We start from the raw sequence: 20,152 nt of genomic DNA, 5'->3' as shown, positions 1-20,152 counted from the left end.
TGATGAGCTAAATAGAAGATCCCTACTTGATAAAAACAAAAAAAAAAACAAAACAAAATAGAAACTATACTCGTACTTTAAATTCCTTAATCAATGAACTCTTTGCTAAATCCATGCTCAAGGAAGGATGAGTGCTCTAATATATTCCAATACTGAATCTCTGCTCTATTTGGTTTGATATTTTGTTGCCTTGGCGGGTGTTCATTTATTCTATTTTTAATATCCTTTAGGTATGTATTTTGAAGCTAAGAATGTTTAACTTAATGATTTTTTTGTGTAATGATGCTCATATCGGTTATAATTTTACAATATTTTTTTTTAATATATAGTTTCAACCTATAATCGTCAAACTAAGACACCAATCAATTTTTTATGTAAGATGGAATTGAATCCCAGTTTTGTTGTTCAACTCTCAGATATCTTACAAATTGAATTAACCAGAACCCACTCACAACATTCTTAAATTAACCTATCAACTTACACTAGAGTCATAATAATAATAAATATAAATTGAAAGGCTAACTTAAAAATGTATTAAAGTTTATATGAATTTTTGTTATGTACCCGGTGAACATTAAAGGTGATTGTTGACCCCCGATCATGGTAGGCACGTTATTGTGGATTGCTTTATTGAATTTGAATTTATGGTGATTGCCGACCCTGATCATGGTAGGCCCATTATTGTGGTCACATATGATACAAGTTTGAGTAAAGCAGTTTTGGGCTGAAGAAATATCTGCAGTGGTCCATATTGTAGTTTGAAGATCAAAGAATGTTGTCATACAACGTGAGTTGTTTTGAGCTAAGAAGAAGGTTCGTCTGAAGAAAGACCAGTATAAGCACGGGATTTGTTTGGAGTAAATAAACCTGAAATGCATGAAAGATGTGATGGAATGGATGTCACCCCAAAAAAAAATCTTAAATAAAAAAATAGAATCAATTTTACCCCCAGAAATTTTTTTCTAAAAAATGAGTCATTTATAAGAAAAAGTAAGGAAAATAAATCATTTTTCCTAAAAAATGTTTTCTTAAAAATAGTCACTTACAAGAAAACGTTTTGTACAAGCTTTAATCAATTTGTACATGGGAAAGGTGGAATTCTTCCAGTGAGAGAAAGACCAATGCCCAGCCAGCTTACTAGATCCCCAGAAATATATTTATTGAACACCAAGAAAAGATGATCCATCATTATCAAGAAACATCAATATAAAATAATACTCAAGAAAGTGAAGATGACACAAGTTGTACCAACCAAATTCCTATCTAACATGAATATATGCCTTCATTGAAAGTATAAGCGCAAGAACGGAAAATTAAGGGAAAAAATGGTTATAGAAATGGTACAAAAAGAGAGACACAGATCATAAATTTCTTCAAACAAAACCATCATATCTAAAATTAGAAAACAAACCAAGAATTAAAATCCTTATTGCAGCTAAACCCTTTACAATCAGTTTTTCTTTACCACAAAATTGATATTCACCAAGTACTCAGTTTCTCACTTGCTTTTAGGGTCCAAGAACTTGTGTAGGAGGGCGCATAGGCCAGCCAAGAAGCGGAGGAGATCCTGGTGGGGTTGCATCTCGACTAGGAGAGAAGAGACTCAATTCCACAAATGTCCCCATTGAAGTCCCATCTCTCTCAAAAGTACGAAAAGAAATTGATCCACGCTTTGTTGAGGCATCAGAATTTCTACTGGGACTAATCCGACCACTTTCTTCTTCAAGATGGCTTTGGTTAGCGATAAGAGAAATGGTATCATTGTGATCATCGTCAACCCTTCTCCTAGCCTCTATGTCCTGTAGATTTCCCAGGGCCAAAGAATCTGCAACTGGGTAGTACACAAGCATGCATATACACACCCCCGCACAACAAAAAAGGGCAAGAAAAGCCAACAAAACAAGAACTTGAAACAGAATTGGATCTGGTTTAACCAAAACAGATAGACCAAGTAATAGAACCCTTAATGGTAGGAAACTGGAAACAGAGAATATCAACATGTAAACTCTCTTCTGCAAACCCTTATTGATGACCAATTTCAAAATCCGACTTCCAAGCCAAAACAAGTAGGCGGTTAGGATCATGGCAAAAATCCCTAGAAATATAGTACTCAGTAAGGGGTAAGTGCAAATGGTAATATTATCAACTCTTTCCGTCGCAGCAGTAAAATATGAAGGCAGTTTCCTTTGGGACTCCCTGTGTAACTGAGGTCCGATTAAAATAACAAAGAGCTGAAGAAGGAACATTGGGAGGCAGTAAAGAATAATGTAACCGGCTGTTTTCCCATTCCAACTTCGGCTTAGAATTCCCAACTCCATCTTCTGCAACGGCGCACGAAGGAGAAACACGAGGGTGAGGAAAAGGCAAGGCTCTGCAAACCCTAAATTTGAGACAATGTAGCATTTGCAAACAGTTTCCTGCCATTTCAAGTTAATGGCACGCCTCAACAGACTTAACCGAATTACCTCACCAAAACCCCACCAGATTGCAAACAAGATGAATGTAATTCGGATGATCCAAGGACCACTAAAATAACTGAGTTGATTAAAACCTTGACTACGAATACGAGACCGGAAGTAAATTGAGTAAATGATGCACAGTAAACCAAGTAAAATTAACAGAGCCACTAGACAAATTGTCACCACACCGAATGCATCGGCAGAAAATCTCGTCAGGGGCATTACCCGAAGCACAGCTTCCACGCATGCTCTCAGCCAGCATGGATACAAAAAATCCTCTTGTAGCGTATGTGTTTCCTTCCTAGAATTAAGGAGAATAATAGAAACAGCTTCCAAAGTAATACCAGAAGATGCTCATTGACCTCAGATTAACCATAAATACTAAATGACTCAGTATGATGGTTTGGCAACATCTCAACCACATTCAGGAAGTACCTTGCCCGTGTTCATTTGTAAGAAACAAAACCATAAATGTTAATACTTCAACAGTCTTGTTTGGGCTCTACAGTTGATTATCCAATTAAAATACCTACAATGTAGGAACAGAAAACCATGAGTGATAAAGGAACAAGAAAGGAGAGAAAAAGATTTACAGGGTCACCATAGAGAAAAGTTTTACTCTGTGATCAAGACAAGTAAACATCAACCAATTACTAGAATTATAATATTCAAAGGACAAGGAAACAAGTAATTTCAAGCTGTGTAAAAAAACATAAGAGAATCTTCAATCACAGATCAATTTTCCTCCACCCATTCAGTCAATTTGTTTTATTAATATTTCACAACTTAAAGCAATTCATAGCAAGCAAACAAAAAGAAGAAGAAAATAATGTAAAAATAAACCAATCTGCTCTGCAACTGTAGCTCAAAATTTTCATATACAAAGTGAAAGATGGAAGAAAATAGATTTCACCAGAATACAGAACTGCAGATTCCTTCAAATTTCAAAAGAACCAACGTCACTTCAGCAAGCATCTCACCCAAAATAACTCAATTCATGTGAAAATCAATAGAAAGTACAACTTTACCAGATAGCATCCAAATAGTCTGAGAACACACAATCTTATGAATATTATACAGAAAATCACAAAGTCAAATGTAAAATACAGAAACACTTGAATAAACCTTCAAAACAATCATTCAAATGCCTTTTATTTTTACTCTATCAACTCTACATTTTTATTTTTTTAAATGGCACATATCATCAACCACATTTTTCCTTCTAACCTTTGTCTACTAAACAAGATAATAGAAATTGTGGTCCCTCCCCCCTAATGATGCTAATAAAGGAGAGTAGCACACTTTGTCCAACACTAAGTAACTTTTTTTCCAGAGCCCCACAAAAATTTAGACAGCTCAGTACACTACAAACATGAGGTTGCTATTCAACTGGTCTGAATAAGTTTCTTGCAGGCCAAAAGAACAATAGATTTGGATCATGTAGTCAGCCTAACTACCTAAGCTCACGTTCGTAAGGTTTCTAACACAAATTTTCTTTTTCTTTTTTAAAAATAAAAGATCCCACACATCAATTGGTGAGCATTACCAATAATGTGGCTCAAATAAATAACTTTAATTGTTGTCAACAAAATTTCTACGCTTTCTCAGCTTTCCCAATCTTATTCCTCCCATGATTCAATAAAGTCAACATTTTTCATCCCTTTCTAGATTGTATTACTTGTTACCTTATCACTCCCAAGTTCATCATCAAAATCATGCAATAATTTTTTTTCCTACTATGGGTAAGCAACAATTATAGTAATCATTTTTTATCCCAAAAAAAAAAAGAGCCCAATTCAAATCCAATACTCAAAAGTACTCTTATTAACCATCCCCACAAAAAAAAGACAAATTTTTATAATCCAATCAAAATTAAGGACTGTATAAACAAATTTTTAGTGTCATTTACCTAGTTTTCGAACATTAAGATAACAATACCCTTTTCTTTTTTAGATTTAAGATAACATACCCTTTTCAACAAGAATCAATATATAAATCACTATACATGTGCACTTAATGGGCTTGATACAATCCACACCAATTGCAAGCCTTTTAAAAGAACTTTCAACCCACAAAACTACATCTAGCAAAGAAACTCAAAACTACACATACTTCCAAGATTTAGTATCACCCTCACTTCCATGCATTAATTACACAACCTACCACTCCCTTGAAACCCAACACTAATTTTAGTCACAATTACTACTACTCTTATTCAAACACTAACAACCTAAAGCACCATTTTTTTTTTTTTTTTACTTCTTAAACTCGTCATTATCATCAAGTTAATACTTTCTTCAACACAACCTAACAAAACAAATTTCAAAATAACAAATCCATTTTTTTTCCTGATTTCACAACTACCAAAAAAAAAATTTAAAAAAAAAAAAAAAAAAACTCAAATAACTTTCAATTGCTCCACCAGAAAAGAACAAAAAGAACCAAAGCCTTCAAATCTAAAGCCTTTCATGCACTGAACAAAAATACCAAAAAAAAAAAAAAATCTTTTAATTACATGCAACAATACCAGCGTTTTGACAGAGATATATAAACAAATATATATATATATATAAATAAAAATATATATATGGAATTACATCGAGTGAGATACGTGAATATGAAGTGAAAGGAGCGAAAGACAGTACCGAAAGGAGCGAAAGTAGGATCAATGGAGAGCTGAGGAAGCGTGGAATCTTGATCTGGTGAAGTGGAGCGCTGAATCGGAGAGTCGCAGAAGGAGATCAGCCAAACCCTAATTTGCTCTGTGTGTGTGAGAGAGAGAGAGACAGAGAGACAGAGCGAGAGACACACAGACAGAGAGAGAAGAGAGAAGAGAGAAGAGAGAGAGAGAGAGAGATGAACGTAGTTAGGGGGAATAGAGAGAGAGAGAGAGGAGAGAGAGAGGTGAGTGGGACTTTGTTGGTGACAGGCTGTCTCCAGCTGTGAATTTGCCCGAGCCTGTTGCTTCGGAACTGAAGCCTCAAGCTGTTCGCTTGCCTCGGATCCTACGTGGCTCTCCTCCTGGCGGCGTTTACTGTTATTTCTTTTAAACAAAAACAAAAAAAAAAACATAATCATAATATTAAAAGTAACTACTTTTCTCTCTATAAACTATAAAGTATAAACTAACAATTTTACTACAAACAATACTCTAATAAACCATTTTCAATTTTTTTATAAAAATTATTAAAAAAAAACACAAACACACTTTCATTTTATTTTTTACAATTTCAAAATTTTAAAAAAAAATTATTTATATTGATGAGGTTGTATTTACTTTGGCGGAATTATGTTGTATACTACAGCTACTACACTTTTCTCTGTAATAATTAGTGTGTATTTGGATCTTGGTTTTAAGACAGCTTATTACTTATTTTTCATACTATTTGTGGTTTCGTCTGAGTCATCTACTTATCTTATTTAGATTTTTACCTTTTTATTTACTGTACTTTTAGTAAAATGTTTTCAGTAAAAAAATTTAGAATAAGTTATTCTAAAACATAGATGCAAGATGCACTGTATATAGAATGTGCAAAAACATTTCCCCTAATCCTGACATATGTAATTTGAGTTGTTGATAATGTGATGAAATATCTGCAGTGCTCATTTATTTATGAATGGTCGAGATTTAAAGAACTTTATTATGAAGTTGTCTTATGAATTGTAGCAAACTTTGATTTATGTTTACTCTATTAGGTTGAATTGGAATCCTCTATAAACTATTCATTTTTTTTAAGTTGATAAATATAATAAGATATAAATTTAGGGCTTCTGTTCTATAATAAATGTTTTTCTTTCACCCTCAAGCCAATATATTGATATTTTGATTAAGCGGGATTCGAACTTAAATCTCTTATTTGACGATTAGAGATTTAATTAGTTGAATTAATTAGAACTCACTATAAAGCATTCGTGGTTAAACAAGTGGTTTAGATTTTGTCTTATCAATAATAATTTTAAGTAAACATTATTATCAATTAAATGTAAAACAATTTTAACTAATATTCATATTTATTTAAATGTTCACAATATAAAAAAAATGAATTAAATAAATGAGACTTTAGAAACTTTAAAATGGAGTAGAAAGTTTTTGATTGTTTATGGTTAAATAAGTAGTTCAAATTGCCTTCTCAAAAAAAAAGGTTCAAATTGTGTCACTTTATTTAAGTAGTCTAAATATAATATATACAAAACATTATTAATTAGTATTTATTAAAACATTGATAATCTAGTTAGATCTACATTACTCAATTAGATACGAATGGTTGGGACAATGAGATTTAAGAGCTTTTATAATGAAGCTGCTCGATCTAACAAGTTTTGGAAGATCTTTCATTCAAAAAATAAAAAGGTATATAGAAGATCTTAATTTGGTGTGTTCTAGTTATTGGTACAAGTGCAACTTTCATCAACTATCTCAGTCAAAAAATAGAACCCAAAAAGAATGGCACATTCGCAAAGTTGTCTGTTCTAAGTTCTAACTACCACAGTTTTAACTATATGTGATTCTTCTTTTTAACATTGGATCTTGGACATGCATGGTTTTACTTATATGATATCTTTGTATTTCTTTTTCTTTTTCTTTTTCTTTTTGGAGAAACATATGAGATCCTTATTCAAAAACTTAAATTACTAATATAAGAGTTAAAATAATTTTATTTGACGGTGTGGTAGTCAGCAATAAGAATTGAGAAATGAAAAAAAAATGGGTAGTAGAATTTTGATAAAATTGTAAAATACAAAAATGTTAAACTGTGAGGAGGTGTATTAAAATGGGGGTTTGATTAATTAACTAGTGCAGATTTGCAATAAAGGTGGTTAAAAAGTTATGAGTTTATTAGGTAGAGGGGCACCTTCACAAGTCACAATGGTGTGAGTTGTCTTAAAACATAAATAAAAGATAAGGAATTTGGAAAAAAATAATTCACATAATAATATAAGATGGGAAAACATAAGATGTTATAGCCAGTCAATAAATATATGTTTGTTAATTCAAATATCAAAAAAGTTAACATACTTTAGGTTACATTCACATATGTCAATACTGATTCTAGAAATGTATTATGTTAAGATATAATATCAAAAAAAAAAAAAAAAAACCTAAGTCAACTCGTTCCATTCGTCAAAACCATTCCATCACCCATCTAAAATCCAAAAAAAAATAAGATGTCATAATTAAAGAGCTCTTTGCTACATGAGATTCTTAATTAATTTCCACTAGTTATAAAGGGAGTTATATATTTGTAAAAGTAGTTATTCACGAATCGAACAATTAATGAATAAGTCAAAATTGTCTTGAAGAAAATCTTATTTATATTCATTCATTTTGCAAAATGTGTAAAACTCACACTTAATTTTAAGCTCAATTATCAAATAAATTATCATCAATAGTGGATGTCATAAGTTGAGACTCTCACTCTCTCAAAAAAAAAGTTTAGGCTCGATTATTAAATAAATTAAACTCAAATATAATAATGTAATCGTGATTAAATTCAAAAGTATAAAACAAGATTTAAGTATATGTAATATTATATGTTAATTTATATACATGTATAGAAATATATTTATATCGATTTGATATTAGATTGTGTAAGTTTGTAAATAAGTTCATAAGATATCAAATTATTATTCTTCTAAAAAATAAAAGATATCAAATGATTATCTTCTCAAAAAAAAAAAAAAAAAGAAGAAGAAAGATATCAAATGATTATGTAATCTATTGAGATTATAATAAAATCAATTTTGTAGAATTTTAACAATATAAGGGTGATGAATCTATTTTTTATAAGATTATAAACAAAAATCATTCTATATAATTATCTCAAATAGTATAATTTCAAAATCAATTTAGTTATTAATTACTAGCATATATTTTTAAATAGGTAAATAAATTAGTCGTGATGTTTACTATTTATGGAGAAATAATAAGTTAATCAAGTAGATTGTAAATAAGCTTGAGCTTTTTTGGTAAGGAAACAAAAAAAAAAAAAAAAAAAAGCTAAAATATATAATTTAGCTTGGTAATAAAATCAACCTTAGCCTACAATTGAAACAAAATCAAATGAACAAATTCTAAGCTTTTAATACTTCACTCGTTTACAACCATAATCTTCTAAATCTTCTTCTCCCACTAATTGTACATTGAAATTAAAGAACTTACTTGAAAACATGGAAAAATATTGAATCTTCTAGAGCATGTGCATTTAATTAAATACTTTATTCTTATTGATTACATAGGATTTACCCTAACCAAAATTATGTGCATTATCAAGTGGATATCTATTCAACAACTGTACCTTGTTAATGGAATCATCTATAATTAATAATGAAATTGAACTTGCCTTTACATGGAAAGCAATTAAATCATTCATACAAAGCATGTAGATAATTGTTTGAGATTATAATCATGCAACACATATATGCTTTTGTTGAACACATTGATTAGGTGGATAATAGACTTCATACAACTTTTATTCTTTTTCTTCTTCTTTTTTGTCAATTTTTTTGAAATTGGCTTCAATCATTTTAGGCTTGAAGCAAGGTAAAATGATAATTCCTTTTTTAACGTCAATTAAATGTACATGAAAAGCAGGATTTAGGTCATATATTTGTTGCACAAAATGTGAATTTAATGGGTAATAATACTAGTAACTGGATTAGGTATGGCATGATGAAATAAAAGACTAAAATTGAAATGTTCTCAAAGCCAGCAAAATAACCATTATATCAAAGCCAATCTTTCAAATACGGTACGATAATAATCAACAACTTTCGGCAAAGTTAATAAAATTGGAAGTCCTTTCTTCTTGAAAAAATAATGACGAATGGACAGCTTATCCTATCAAAGCTCTAAGCTGAAGGGTATCGGTAATGAGGGAAAAAGTAGAGGTGTCAATGTTTGACCCAATTCGCGAACATGACACGAACCTGACACGGGTTTTTTTAGGTTAGGGGTGGACCTTAATGGGTTTGGGTCATAAACGGGTCGACCCGAAAATGACACGATAAGAAACGTGTCATAAGTGGGTCAACCCGTGTAACCCTCAATAGACACGTTTGACACGTTAATTTATTTGTATCAACCCGAAATATCTCACTTAACACAACTCGTTTAACTCGTATAACAAATAAATATTCATTTTATTTTAAATTTGTCAAATACCTTTTATATCCAACATATAATTTAAATTTAAAAAAAAGTAAGTAATTAGAAAAATTTACAAATAATATAATTGGAAATTGAAATTTTACAAACCCTAAATCTCTAAACCTTCTTATAAATATATATTTTTTTCAGCCGTACTACTCTCCTCAAGCCCAAATCTCAAACTCAAAATGTCAACTCTCAAACCGGTTATTTCTCTCTCTCTCCCTCTCTAAAGTGTATGTACTTCTTTTGGAATATAACGAACTTATTTCTAGATGAATGTTATATTTTCGTTGAACTATATTATTTTGAATGTGGGTTAAAGACTTGAAGTGTATGCACTACTTTTGGGTGTAAAAAAAATTATTTTTAAATGGATGTTATATTTAATATTATGCAGGTTTAAATGGGTTGTGTTACATTCGTGCCAACCCAACACGACTCGTTTATTAAGCGTGTTAAATGGGTTGGGTCAGGTCAACCCGCCTAATTAACACGTCAGGTTAGGGTTGAACCATTTAGTCGAATACTCCTACCTCGACACAACACGAACTCGACACGCCAACCCAAATTGACACCCCTAGGAAAAAGTTTGATTGTTCCTTGGTTAATACTATATACTATATTTGGAATTTAAAATCAAAGAACCTCATGAATAATTATTACTATAAATTAGTTGACACAAATATTAACAGTTCACATATCTGTGTTTTGAGAGCTTTACTTTGGTAAAGGGTGTGTGTGTGTGTTATGAAATTGGAATAACGTTTTAAAGCATTTTCATAAATGTCATTAAGAGAAAAATACTAGTGTTGTTCATATTGTACACCTACAAGAAGCATTTTATTTTATTTCTTTAAAAAAACAAGGAGTTTAAAATGATATTTAGTTTAAGGTAAATTGTCACTCTAATGCATTGAGGAATAATAGGAATTTTTTTTTTACAAGATTGTGATTTCCGCTTTAAAGGAATACATGGGTTGTTGGTAATTGGTTTCAACATTTGGTATTGCTCGATTTTTTGTGCATAAAGAGTTTATAGTAAGAATGACAACCGAATGTGTATTAAGTGAAACTCTTTTCTTCACTCTTCAAATACTTCCATAACAATGAAAATTCTCTCCAGAATAATTCTATAACAATGAACAAATAAAGAATGAGTACAACTAAGAGAAGTATTTTATAAGGATAGATAATTTAAGGTAAAACGTCACCTTAATGCATCTAGGACTAAAGGCAAAGTTTTTGAAGAAATTTGTTCCTCACCTCACAAAATGGGTTCATAGATAAAAATCATAAAATTGGTAGGTGATGGGTTCCAAAATCTAGTAATATTTTTTTTGGGCCTAGAAAACTTTGAGATGGCCCACTTGTTCATTAGAGTTAGGCTCAAAGACTCCAATTTTTTAGCATAAATGGGCCAACATTGACTACTAGGCCCATATCAATACAAGAGTGACAAGACAATCTCAAGTCCTGTTCAAAATGACATGACCAATCCAGACCAAAAGAAGAAAACAGAGTGACCAGCATCAGAAGTCAGAATAATCCTTTATGCTCCACAGTTGCCACGTGGCATCTGTCCCCTCTCTCTCTCTCCTCTTTATGCTTTCTGTTGAAGCAAGCAGGCAGAGATCCCTCTCTATTTCTCTCTCTCTCTCTCTCTCAAGCCGTGTATCTTTCTCTGCAAAACAGAGCTCCTCTGTTTTTCACACTGTCTAATAAGTTCATTCTGAGTTAAGACTAGGCTCTGTTCCAACGCATATATCCGTTGGATTTTCGACTTTCTAGGATCACCCAGATCCGAAATTCTCTCGCTCTTGTTTTTCCCCTCTCTCTATCTCTTTGTCTCTCTCTAGAATCTCTTATCTTTTTTGTCTGTGATAACTTACATTCCGTATCCAAAAAGGCAAGAAATCAAAGCATTATTCGAAAAAATCTGAAATCCATTGTGTTTAGCACATTTCTTGGTTAGTCTGTCTTGCTTGGCTTTACTTGGCCTTAACCGAATTGATAGCACCAATGTATGTTCCATTTGGTTATTCAAAGTTCTGTATTTTCCTTCTGTGAATGTTTTTGGATTCACAAGTCTCACTGTGGCTCCCCCCTGTTTGGGGGGCTTCTTGTGATTTGGGTTCTTGTGGATTTTTGAATTAGGCTTTTGGGTATTCTTAATTTACGTCAAAGATATTAACTTTATCGATTATTTCCCTTCTTGGGTTGTATTTGATTTAGTTTTCTTGATTTGGAGATCTGAGTTGCTGTACATTTTCAGTATAGGCTTCTGGGCCTCCCTCAATACCATTGATGTTGGTTTTGTTTGATTTGAGGATCTAGGTTATTCCTATTTACCGTTGGTTATAGGAATATTGAGTTGCACCCCTATTGATATTGGGTAGTTAGGAGAGAAATATATCAATTGGAGAAGTGTGGAGTGAAATAGTATATATTGGAGCATGCTGTGTAAATAGAGGGAAGTTGGTCGGATTTGAGGCTTAGTGCCACTAGAATTGCATCAAGAAAAGTTACATTTGTTGTTGGGAATTACTGTATTCCAGGACTAGGATAGCTTTCTGATTAGGAACATTAGGGGACTGTGAAGTGGACAAATGGGGTGCATTTGCTCAAAAGGTTTTTTTCCTCATGAATATATAGCTGAGAATCATGTGAGAGAGAAAATATTGAAAACAAAAAAAGCTCCCAAGCGGTTAGGACCGACCATGAGGAGAGAGGAATCTGTGGTGGAGGTTGATAGTATTGGAAGTGATTTCACTACACGGTTGATAGCCAATTCGTCCGGAGAAATTCCGGGTTCTACCCCAGTTTTGTGGAATGAAGGGGATAAGAAGGTGGTGGTTAAGGAGAAACTGGGGAGACAACAACTTCAAAGGCGGTTGACAATGGATCTTGGGGTGAGTGGAGCACAATTGCAGCCTAGGTTATCTAGGATAGGTAGTTTGCCCCATGGGGAAAGAGGAGCACAAGTTATTGCTGGATGGCCTTCCTGGTTGACTGCAGTTGCAGGAGAAGCTATTAATGGGTGGGTGCCTCGAAAGGCCAACTCATTTGAGAAGTTGGACAAGGTCAGCTAACTATTTCTATATCTGCATATATGAAATTATGATAGCTCAATTACTGTATTGTTTCTTTTGTTGACTCCCATGCAATTGGTCGTGAAGTGTATGAGACTCATATATCATTGTCAAGTCTGATTTTTATCAATCAATTTCATGTAGTTGTATACTTATGGTTCTAATCTATTACTTCATCTTCATTATAGATTGTGTACAAGAGAGAGCCTTCTATGAGGTTTTCTATTATATAAGAAACTTTGAAATTTATTGCTCTTAAATGTACGTCAATATTGCTTTGTTTTTTCATTATACAATTTGTCAGTATCTAAGGTATCGCAATTGACAAATTGAAAACAACTTTTCCGCTTCATAGGTTTGATTTTTCATTTTGGTTTAACTAAAATGTCAGATATAATATGGTGGAGTTCTAACTCTGTGATGAGAATACAGTCAATGATTTGTTTGAACAAGAAGCTGTTAGGTTTCTCATGGAAGCAAGTTTTAGGGTGCAAATCAAGTTGATTAAGTTCAAAACGAAGTGGGTAAGTGTGTGTACATGTCTGTAAATGAACTGTTTGTGCATATAGTTTAAATTGTTACAGTGATTTAAAGGCATTTATATTTTGATGTGTCGGTAAAGGAAGCCCATTTGGGCCTTTTTATAAAGGGAGGGGTGCACTGTGTTAGTTATGTAGAACCTAGATTACAAGAGGAAAAATTTTCAGACTGTCAGGTAGCACTTAATACCACATTCTATTACTTGGAGATTTAAACTGGATAATAAGGTATTCACTTGATTGCAAACTTGGTTAGAAGCCTTTACGATCTACTTAGGTGACTTGATTAGAAGTTTAGCTGAATTAATTTAATAATTTATCTAGGGAATTGTAACATATATTTGGAATTGGAGACCACTGTCAAGTACTTTTTTATTATTTATCTCATTGAGTAGAAAAGTTAATTTTGCATCTCTTTAAATTAGAATCAGGTAGGTCTGTCTAATTGTGTATAAAATTACACAAGTGAATCATGGATTGAAGTGCTAATCTGGTATAGTTAGGCGCTATATTAAACTCATGTCCCTCGTCAAACAGTTGTCTTCACCAAAAAGAGGGGTTATTTTCATAAAGAAGATACAATATCCAACTAGTTTAATACAATCTTTGAATTTTCTGCCTCTTGATGTCTATTATGTTTGCTAATCTCCTTGCATGCTATTTTGGGCAAACACCCCATGTTTATGGCTTATTACCCTTTTCTTTATAATGATGTGTCTCGTCAATAATGCAGATTGGACAAGGAACTTACAGCAGTGTGTACAAGGCTCGTGATCTTGAAACAAACAGATTAGTTGCATTGAAAAAGGTGCGGTTTGCAAATATGGATCCGGAAAGTGTACGTTTTATGGCAAGAGAAATTATTATATTGCGTAGGCTTGATCACCCAAATGTGATGAAGCTTGAAGGTCTGATTACTTCGAGGGTGTCTGGAAGCTTATACCTTATATTTGAATATATGGAGCATGATCTTGCAGGACTTGCAGCAACAACTGAGATCAAATTCACTGAAGTGCAGGTACCTTGTTTGTCATGCTAATCAAATGGATATGGACCATGAAAGCTTGATGATAATAATGTAATATTTGTCTGAGTCAAGCATAATGTGATGCATTTTTTTTTTTTCGGTCTTTGATAAGCCAGTTGAGTATTCACATGAACAACTCCATAATCTTGAGATTATTTTTCATTTGTTCTAAAAATATCATGTTTTGTTATATTGCCTCAAATTGCTACGTGGACTTGGTTACCAAGAGCCTTGTAGCTCAACTAGCACTTCTTGCTGTTACCAATAGAGATGAACAGGGTTCAAATTCCCCTCCCCCAACTATTAAATTATCCAAAGAAAAAAAAAAGTTATGTGGACTTAGTTATCTATTTGGCTTTTCTTGTTGTGGAAGGTAAGTTGACTTAGTTATCTACTTAACACATGGAAGTATGGGTGTACCTTTTGCCAATCTGGAAAAGAAGTAATCCTTGAAGGTTCTCCAAGCTATCTTCTGATTCTTCCATATGAACCTGATTGATATTTGACTTTTTCTGTTACTAGTATCATGTGCCAATTCTATTAAACTAGTTCCAAAAAATGGTTCTATGCATTAATTTGTCTTGTGTCTGGTGCATTCCTACTTGCTTAAAACCAGATTTAATAAACTATTGAATGAAGATATTAGTGAAAATAAACAAAGCCATTGTTACTCCATTTGTCTCTTTTTTTTGTCCAGTTTAGAAATTTTCAAGGAACATCATCTAATGCTTTGTTTCTCAAAGAAAAATATATAAGTTTTCAATGTTGCCCATATAAACTTTCAAAATTTTAAACCTGAGTAAAACAAAGGGTAAGGGGGTATTGAAAGTAAATAAATGACCATTGGCTTTTAAAATTGGTCAAGTATTTTGATTACCTTATGTTATAAAGAAAAAATGGAGCAAGTATTTAGGGACAACAAAAAATGGAATACTAGACAAAGAAAATGGCATGGAGGGAGTACTTTTTTTTTTTTGGGTGTGTGTATGTGGAAATATCCTTTTTTTAATGACAACCTGGCCGTACATGCCTCTGTGAGTTCTTTTCATGTGTTGGCTGTCACAATAATACATTCTCATTTTGGCAATTATTTATTTCTTTTTCCCTATTTTTCACAACTGAAGCAAGACTTGTTTTTATTTCTGTGTTTTGTATATTCTTATATTGAAATTTACACTTTCGGCCTGCAGATCAAATGCTTTATGCAACAACTACTTTGTGGACTTGACCATTGTCATAGTCATGGTATTTTGCATCGTGATATCAAGGGATCAAATCTTCTGATTGACCAAAATGGCAATCTAAAGATCGGTGATTTTGGGCTAGCAACATTTTTTAATCAGAAGCAGCCTCTAACAAGTCGGGTGGTAACTTTATGGTACCGACCGCCTGAGCTTTTACTTGGCGCTACAGACTATGGAGTTTCTGTGGATATGTGGAGTACTGGTTGCATTCTTGCAGAATTATTTGCTGGGAAGCCTATTATGCCAGGGAGAACAGAGGTACTTTTTTTTTTTTTAATCTTTCTCTTGGATATTAAGAAATATGCAAGTGCTTTACACTGAAATAGATGTACTGAATCTCTACCATGTCAAGAGAAGCAACCTTAGGAGGTTTGCTTTACTTTTAAGGTGGTACGATTTTGGTGTTTAAATATGCCAGGAAACATCGAAAAGGGCTTTTAGGTGATGCACGCTAGGAAAGTGTTAGGAAATGGTATCCACATAGCATTCAACCACCTTATGCATCAGCTTGAGCACAAGCCAATGGTGGGTTTACTTTGTTTTGATGTTCAAACTGATGGAAAGATCAATTGTTTACTTTGAAATTCAACTTGGCCTGATACCTGTTTATTTAAGTAGGTTAGGAGTTCATGCAGCAGGCAATGTACAGAAGCCGCCTTTCCTTTTTTTTTTTTTTTTGATAGGTAATAACAAACTTTATTGATAAAAGCCACCTTTCTTAATGTCTACTTTGTCCAATTCATTTCCTTTAAGATAAAAGTGATTAATTACCCATATTAATCAGCATTTAGTTGTTTCTATTATGAATGTGTAAGAGATCCTCATCTGTACTGCTTAGGGTCACCGTCTAGTTTCAGGGACATGCAAGTACCTATAAATGGTGGTAAAATGATATTCACCCATGCATTTTACATGACACACTTATTTAGTTTCACATTGAATAAAAGAACCTGGGCTTACCGTGCAAGGCTTATTTCATTAGAACATCTAAGTATGATGTTTTGGTGCAATATATTGTGTATTACATGCAACTATCAGCTGGTGGGTCTCAATGCTTTATGTCATGCCTAACATGACATGAATATCTAACTTAACAGAAGGGGGAAAAAGAAACCCTTGGCATGGATATCTACCAACCTTCATCTATGAAACTGTTTGTATCTCTTATATGTTTTGGCATCATGATGATATTACTTATTGTTCATAGGTTGAGCAACTGCATAAGATATTCAAACTTTGTGGGTCACCTTCTGAAGAGTACTGGAAGAAATCAAAACTGCCACATGCGACCATCTTCAAGCCTCAACATCCTTACAAGCGTATTGTTGCTGAGACCTTCAAGGACTTCCCTACATCAGCATTGGCCCTCTTGGAGGTCCTTCTTGCAATAGAACCTGAGGGCCGTGGAACAGCATCTTCTGCGCTGCAGAGTGAGGTATATATGATTTTTCCGGTGCTCTCAAAATCAGGTTGTACATTTTCATTAGGTAAAGCTTTTCCTGTTGTGAGCCTTCTTGTTAGTTAATACTCTCTATGCTTTCTCCAAGAATGACTTCACTGGAACCCTTTCACACATTGACTTGAATGGCAGTTTAACTTATCACCATTCGGATCCTTTGTAGTTCAAAGTATCCTTGATATTTTGTTTGAGAATGTTCGGTATGCTTTCTTACCATAATTATGCTCTATTTGGGATTGTCTTGCATTCTTTCCATCCATAATTGGAATGCTTGGCAGAAGTTAATTATGACAAAGGTGATTGTTGCAACCTTCATCATGTGCTCCCATCCAGGAGTTCATTTGTTGCAAGTTCATGGGATACTGATCTTACTTTTTAATTGTTCCTTTATTATCCTTACTGGGTGCTCATTTTAATTTTTAATTTTTCATTTAGTATAAATACTGGAAGTTTGGAATTTCATGATAACCTTCTTTATGATTCCATTCTGCTGATTCTGGCAGTTAAATAATCTTGAGTTTTCTTTTACAGTTCTTCACAACAAAGCCTCTTCCCTGCGATCCCTCAACTTTGCCCAAGTATGCACCAAGTAAGGAGTTTGATGTCAGGCTTCGAGATGAGGAAGCTAGAAGGTTAGTCACTTCTTGATAGTATATTATCTAATTCAATTTAAACCCTTTTTTTCTTAAGATCTGGTACAGCCTTTTTATAGGACTGTAAGACAAAGGCAGTGATGGTTACCCTTATTTTGCTTTTCATATTAATTTGGGTAAATTGAAATCTTCTGTGGAAATTAGTGTTAATAAGGTTAGATTTATAAATAATAATAAAAAATTTTGATTCCTCAGTGCATTAAGCTCATCATAAAATTAACAATAAAAGGTTGTCTTTTTTGTTTGAATAATTAGTCTTGAAGATTTATTTTTTGCTTGCTTACACCTACACTACCCTGTTGTCCATTTGACAAACAGGCGAAAAGCAGATGGTGGCGTAGGGCGTGAACATGAATCAACTAGAAGTGGTTTAAGAGAATCCAAAGCCATGCCTGCACCAGATGCCAATGCTGAGTTACAGGCATCCATACAGGTATTCTTGTAAATTATATATGTATTATACATTACATTTATTTATATACATGACTTCTGTGGCTCTATGTGTATATACATTTGTATAAAAATTATAAAAGTCATATAAATTAATTTTTAATGATTCTGTCATTGCCTAATACAGAAGAGACTACTGCAGCCTAACCCTAAAAGTGCCAGTGAGAAGTATAATACAGAAGAGGATGGTGGCTCTGGCTTTCCTATTGAACCTCCCAAAAGAACAGCACTAAATGTTTTCTCCCATTCTGGCCAGTCAATGAACCCCACTGCGTTCGGATCTTCACGCAATATGAATGAGAATGACCAGGAGGCTCTTACAGTTCCTGGCCAAGCTCTTGGTTGTTCAAATGGTGCAGAAATTAGAAGACAGAGATCTGGTGCAAATGGTGAGGAAGCAAGTCAAGGTGATTCACTGTTAAATAGAGGTGGAGAAACTACTGTGGATTCACACTGGCCGGATGAAGATTTTAATGTTCGATATAAACATCTGGATGATAGTGAGAGCTCTGAAAAGAGTCAGTGGTCCCACCAATTGCTGGATAGGCCAACAAAGTCTTTGTATAAGAAAGATCAACGCTCATCTGGAAAGCTGTCTGGAACGGTAGAATCAATTTATCTTCTAATCATACTAGATATCTTTTAGTTTTCCACTTATAAAAATAAAAAAGATATCTTCTAGTTTATCATTTGACTGAAATTCAAAGAAAAAAGGCCTCAGTGAACCACCTAATGGCATTTTTCCATGAGTTTGCACATGGATGTCTACCTAGTCTAGATACACAATCAATTTTAAGTGAAAATAAATGATGAATTAAATTAGACAAGTATGAATGGAACTTATCATGTTTCTTGGTGGTTTGTCTTGATACAATGGCCTTTAGTTTATGGTTTTCAAATTGAAACCCAAAACCTTGGTATTCAAACACTTCTTTGTTGGCAAAGCAAAAAAGTTTAGTTGTAAATTTTTATTTATCTTAAATCTTTAGCTGTATGGCTTGAAAACAGTGCTTTTGCGGATTACATACCCATCATATCATTCAATATGACACTGGAGTTTTGCATTAATCCCATTTTGTTTGTGATGTCAGGGTTATAATGCCAAAAAGAATAGGATTCAATACTCTGGACCATTGATGCCTCTAGGAGGAAACCTTGACGAGATGCTCAAGGAGCATGAGAGACAAATCCAACAAGCTGTCCGCAAGGCTCGTTTGGACAAGACAAAGAGCAAGAAAACCTCTAGTGAAAATGGACAAACCGAATCACTACTTTATGCTGGAAGCAATGGCAAGTGACTGTTGAAATTTATGCTGCCTTAATTTGGATGCAGAAGCTCCTGCAGAGTTGCATAATTCTCATTTAGGAAGAAGTATTCCTTTTGGGAATTTAACAATTCTCAATACGTGGAGATAAATCAGCATTCGTGGAGCTTCTTTGGTTTCATCGCTATCAAAGGTACAGTATAAAGTTCTAACTACCAAAGTTCTTTATATGATTCAAAAGGTGGATAACACTGAAGTGAATGGAATCCATAACCATTGACTGTATAATATGTTTGGTATGAAGGCTTCTGAGATTGACACACCTGCTAATTATCTCATTACCAAATGGTGAGGTCTTTTTGGCGTTCGATTGCTGGAGATATATGCTTTGTACAGATACTTTAACCTCATTCTATGCAAAGGCCAAGCTGTTGTCTCGGATTTGATGATTTTTATCGGCACTAGCCACCATTCATTCAAAATTACTGCAGGATAGAATTTCTTACTCCAAATACATCAAATATTTTCTTCTTCTTCTTCTTCTTCTTTTTTTTTTTTTTTTTAAGTTTCTTTCTGGCTTGCTAGACAGTTACAGCTTACAACAATATTATGGGATAGATTGTGGAAGAAAATAACAGGAGAGATCAATATTTATAGCATCAATATTAACTTGTATTTGATTAGGTGTCTTTGATGTTTCCTCATATTTATGCAGTCATCAATCAGTGGTGTATTAAACCACTTACCTCTCCTTATACAATAAATAATAACTGGATTTCTGGAGCACCAGGCCTTCTGGTTGGGTTATGTGCAATTT

General features: G+C 33.4%; 2 protein-coding genes across 4 annotated transcripts; one reads left to right on the top strand and one right to left on the bottom strand.

The window, feature by feature from the left end:
• Positions 1–1,338: 1,338 nt before the first annotated feature.
• On the bottom strand, positions 1,339–5,322 carry LOC142619696 (uncharacterized). The gene is made up of 2 exons (XM_075792925.1): positions 5,105–5,322; positions 1,339–2,988 (listed from the first exon to the last, which is right to left on the bottom strand). The coding sequence occupies exon 2, from the start codon at positions 2,679–2,681 to the stop codon at positions 1,509–1,511; it is 1,173 nt and encodes a 390-aa protein (XP_075649040.1). The 5' UTR covers positions 2,682–2,988; positions 5,105–5,322; the 3' UTR covers positions 1,339–1,508.
• A 5,923-nt stretch (positions 5,323–11,245) lies between these two features.
• On the top strand, positions 11,246–20,024 carry LOC142619683 (putative serine/threonine-protein kinase At1g09600). Of its 3 annotated transcripts, none has more exons than XR_012841535.1 (9): positions 11,246–12,689; positions 13,971–14,255; positions 15,455–15,766; positions 16,716–16,943; positions 17,499–17,599; positions 17,939–18,053; positions 18,198–18,674; positions 19,162–19,528; positions 19,640–20,024. XR_012841535.1 is itself a non-coding variant. In XM_075792911.1 (9 exons), exons 2-9 carry the CDS (start codon positions 13,169–13,171, stop codon positions 19,366–19,368), a joined length of 1,779 nt encoding a protein of 592 aa, XP_075649026.1. In that variant the 5' UTR covers positions 12,552–12,689; positions 13,090–13,168; the 3' UTR covers positions 19,369–20,024. The 3 variants fall into 3 exon arrangements, 2 of the variants coding, with proteins under 2 accessions (XP_075649012.1, XP_075649026.1); XM_075792911.1 differs by adding an exon at positions 13,090–13,222 and having other exon boundaries at positions 12,552–12,689; positions 19,162–20,024; XM_075792897.1 differs by having other exon boundaries at positions 19,162–20,024.
• Positions 20,025–20,152: the final 128 nt, after the last annotated feature.

Source organism: Castanea sativa, chromosome 1 (genome assembly GCF_040712315.1).
Source record: "Castanea sativa cultivar Marrone di Chiusa Pesio chromosome 1, ASM4071231v1".
Lineage (NCBI taxonomy): Eukaryota > Viridiplantae > Streptophyta > Magnoliopsida > Fagales > Fagaceae > Castanea > Castanea sativa.
Note: the sequence above shows the minus strand (reverse complement) of the source record. Positions and strands in the feature narration are given on the sequence as shown.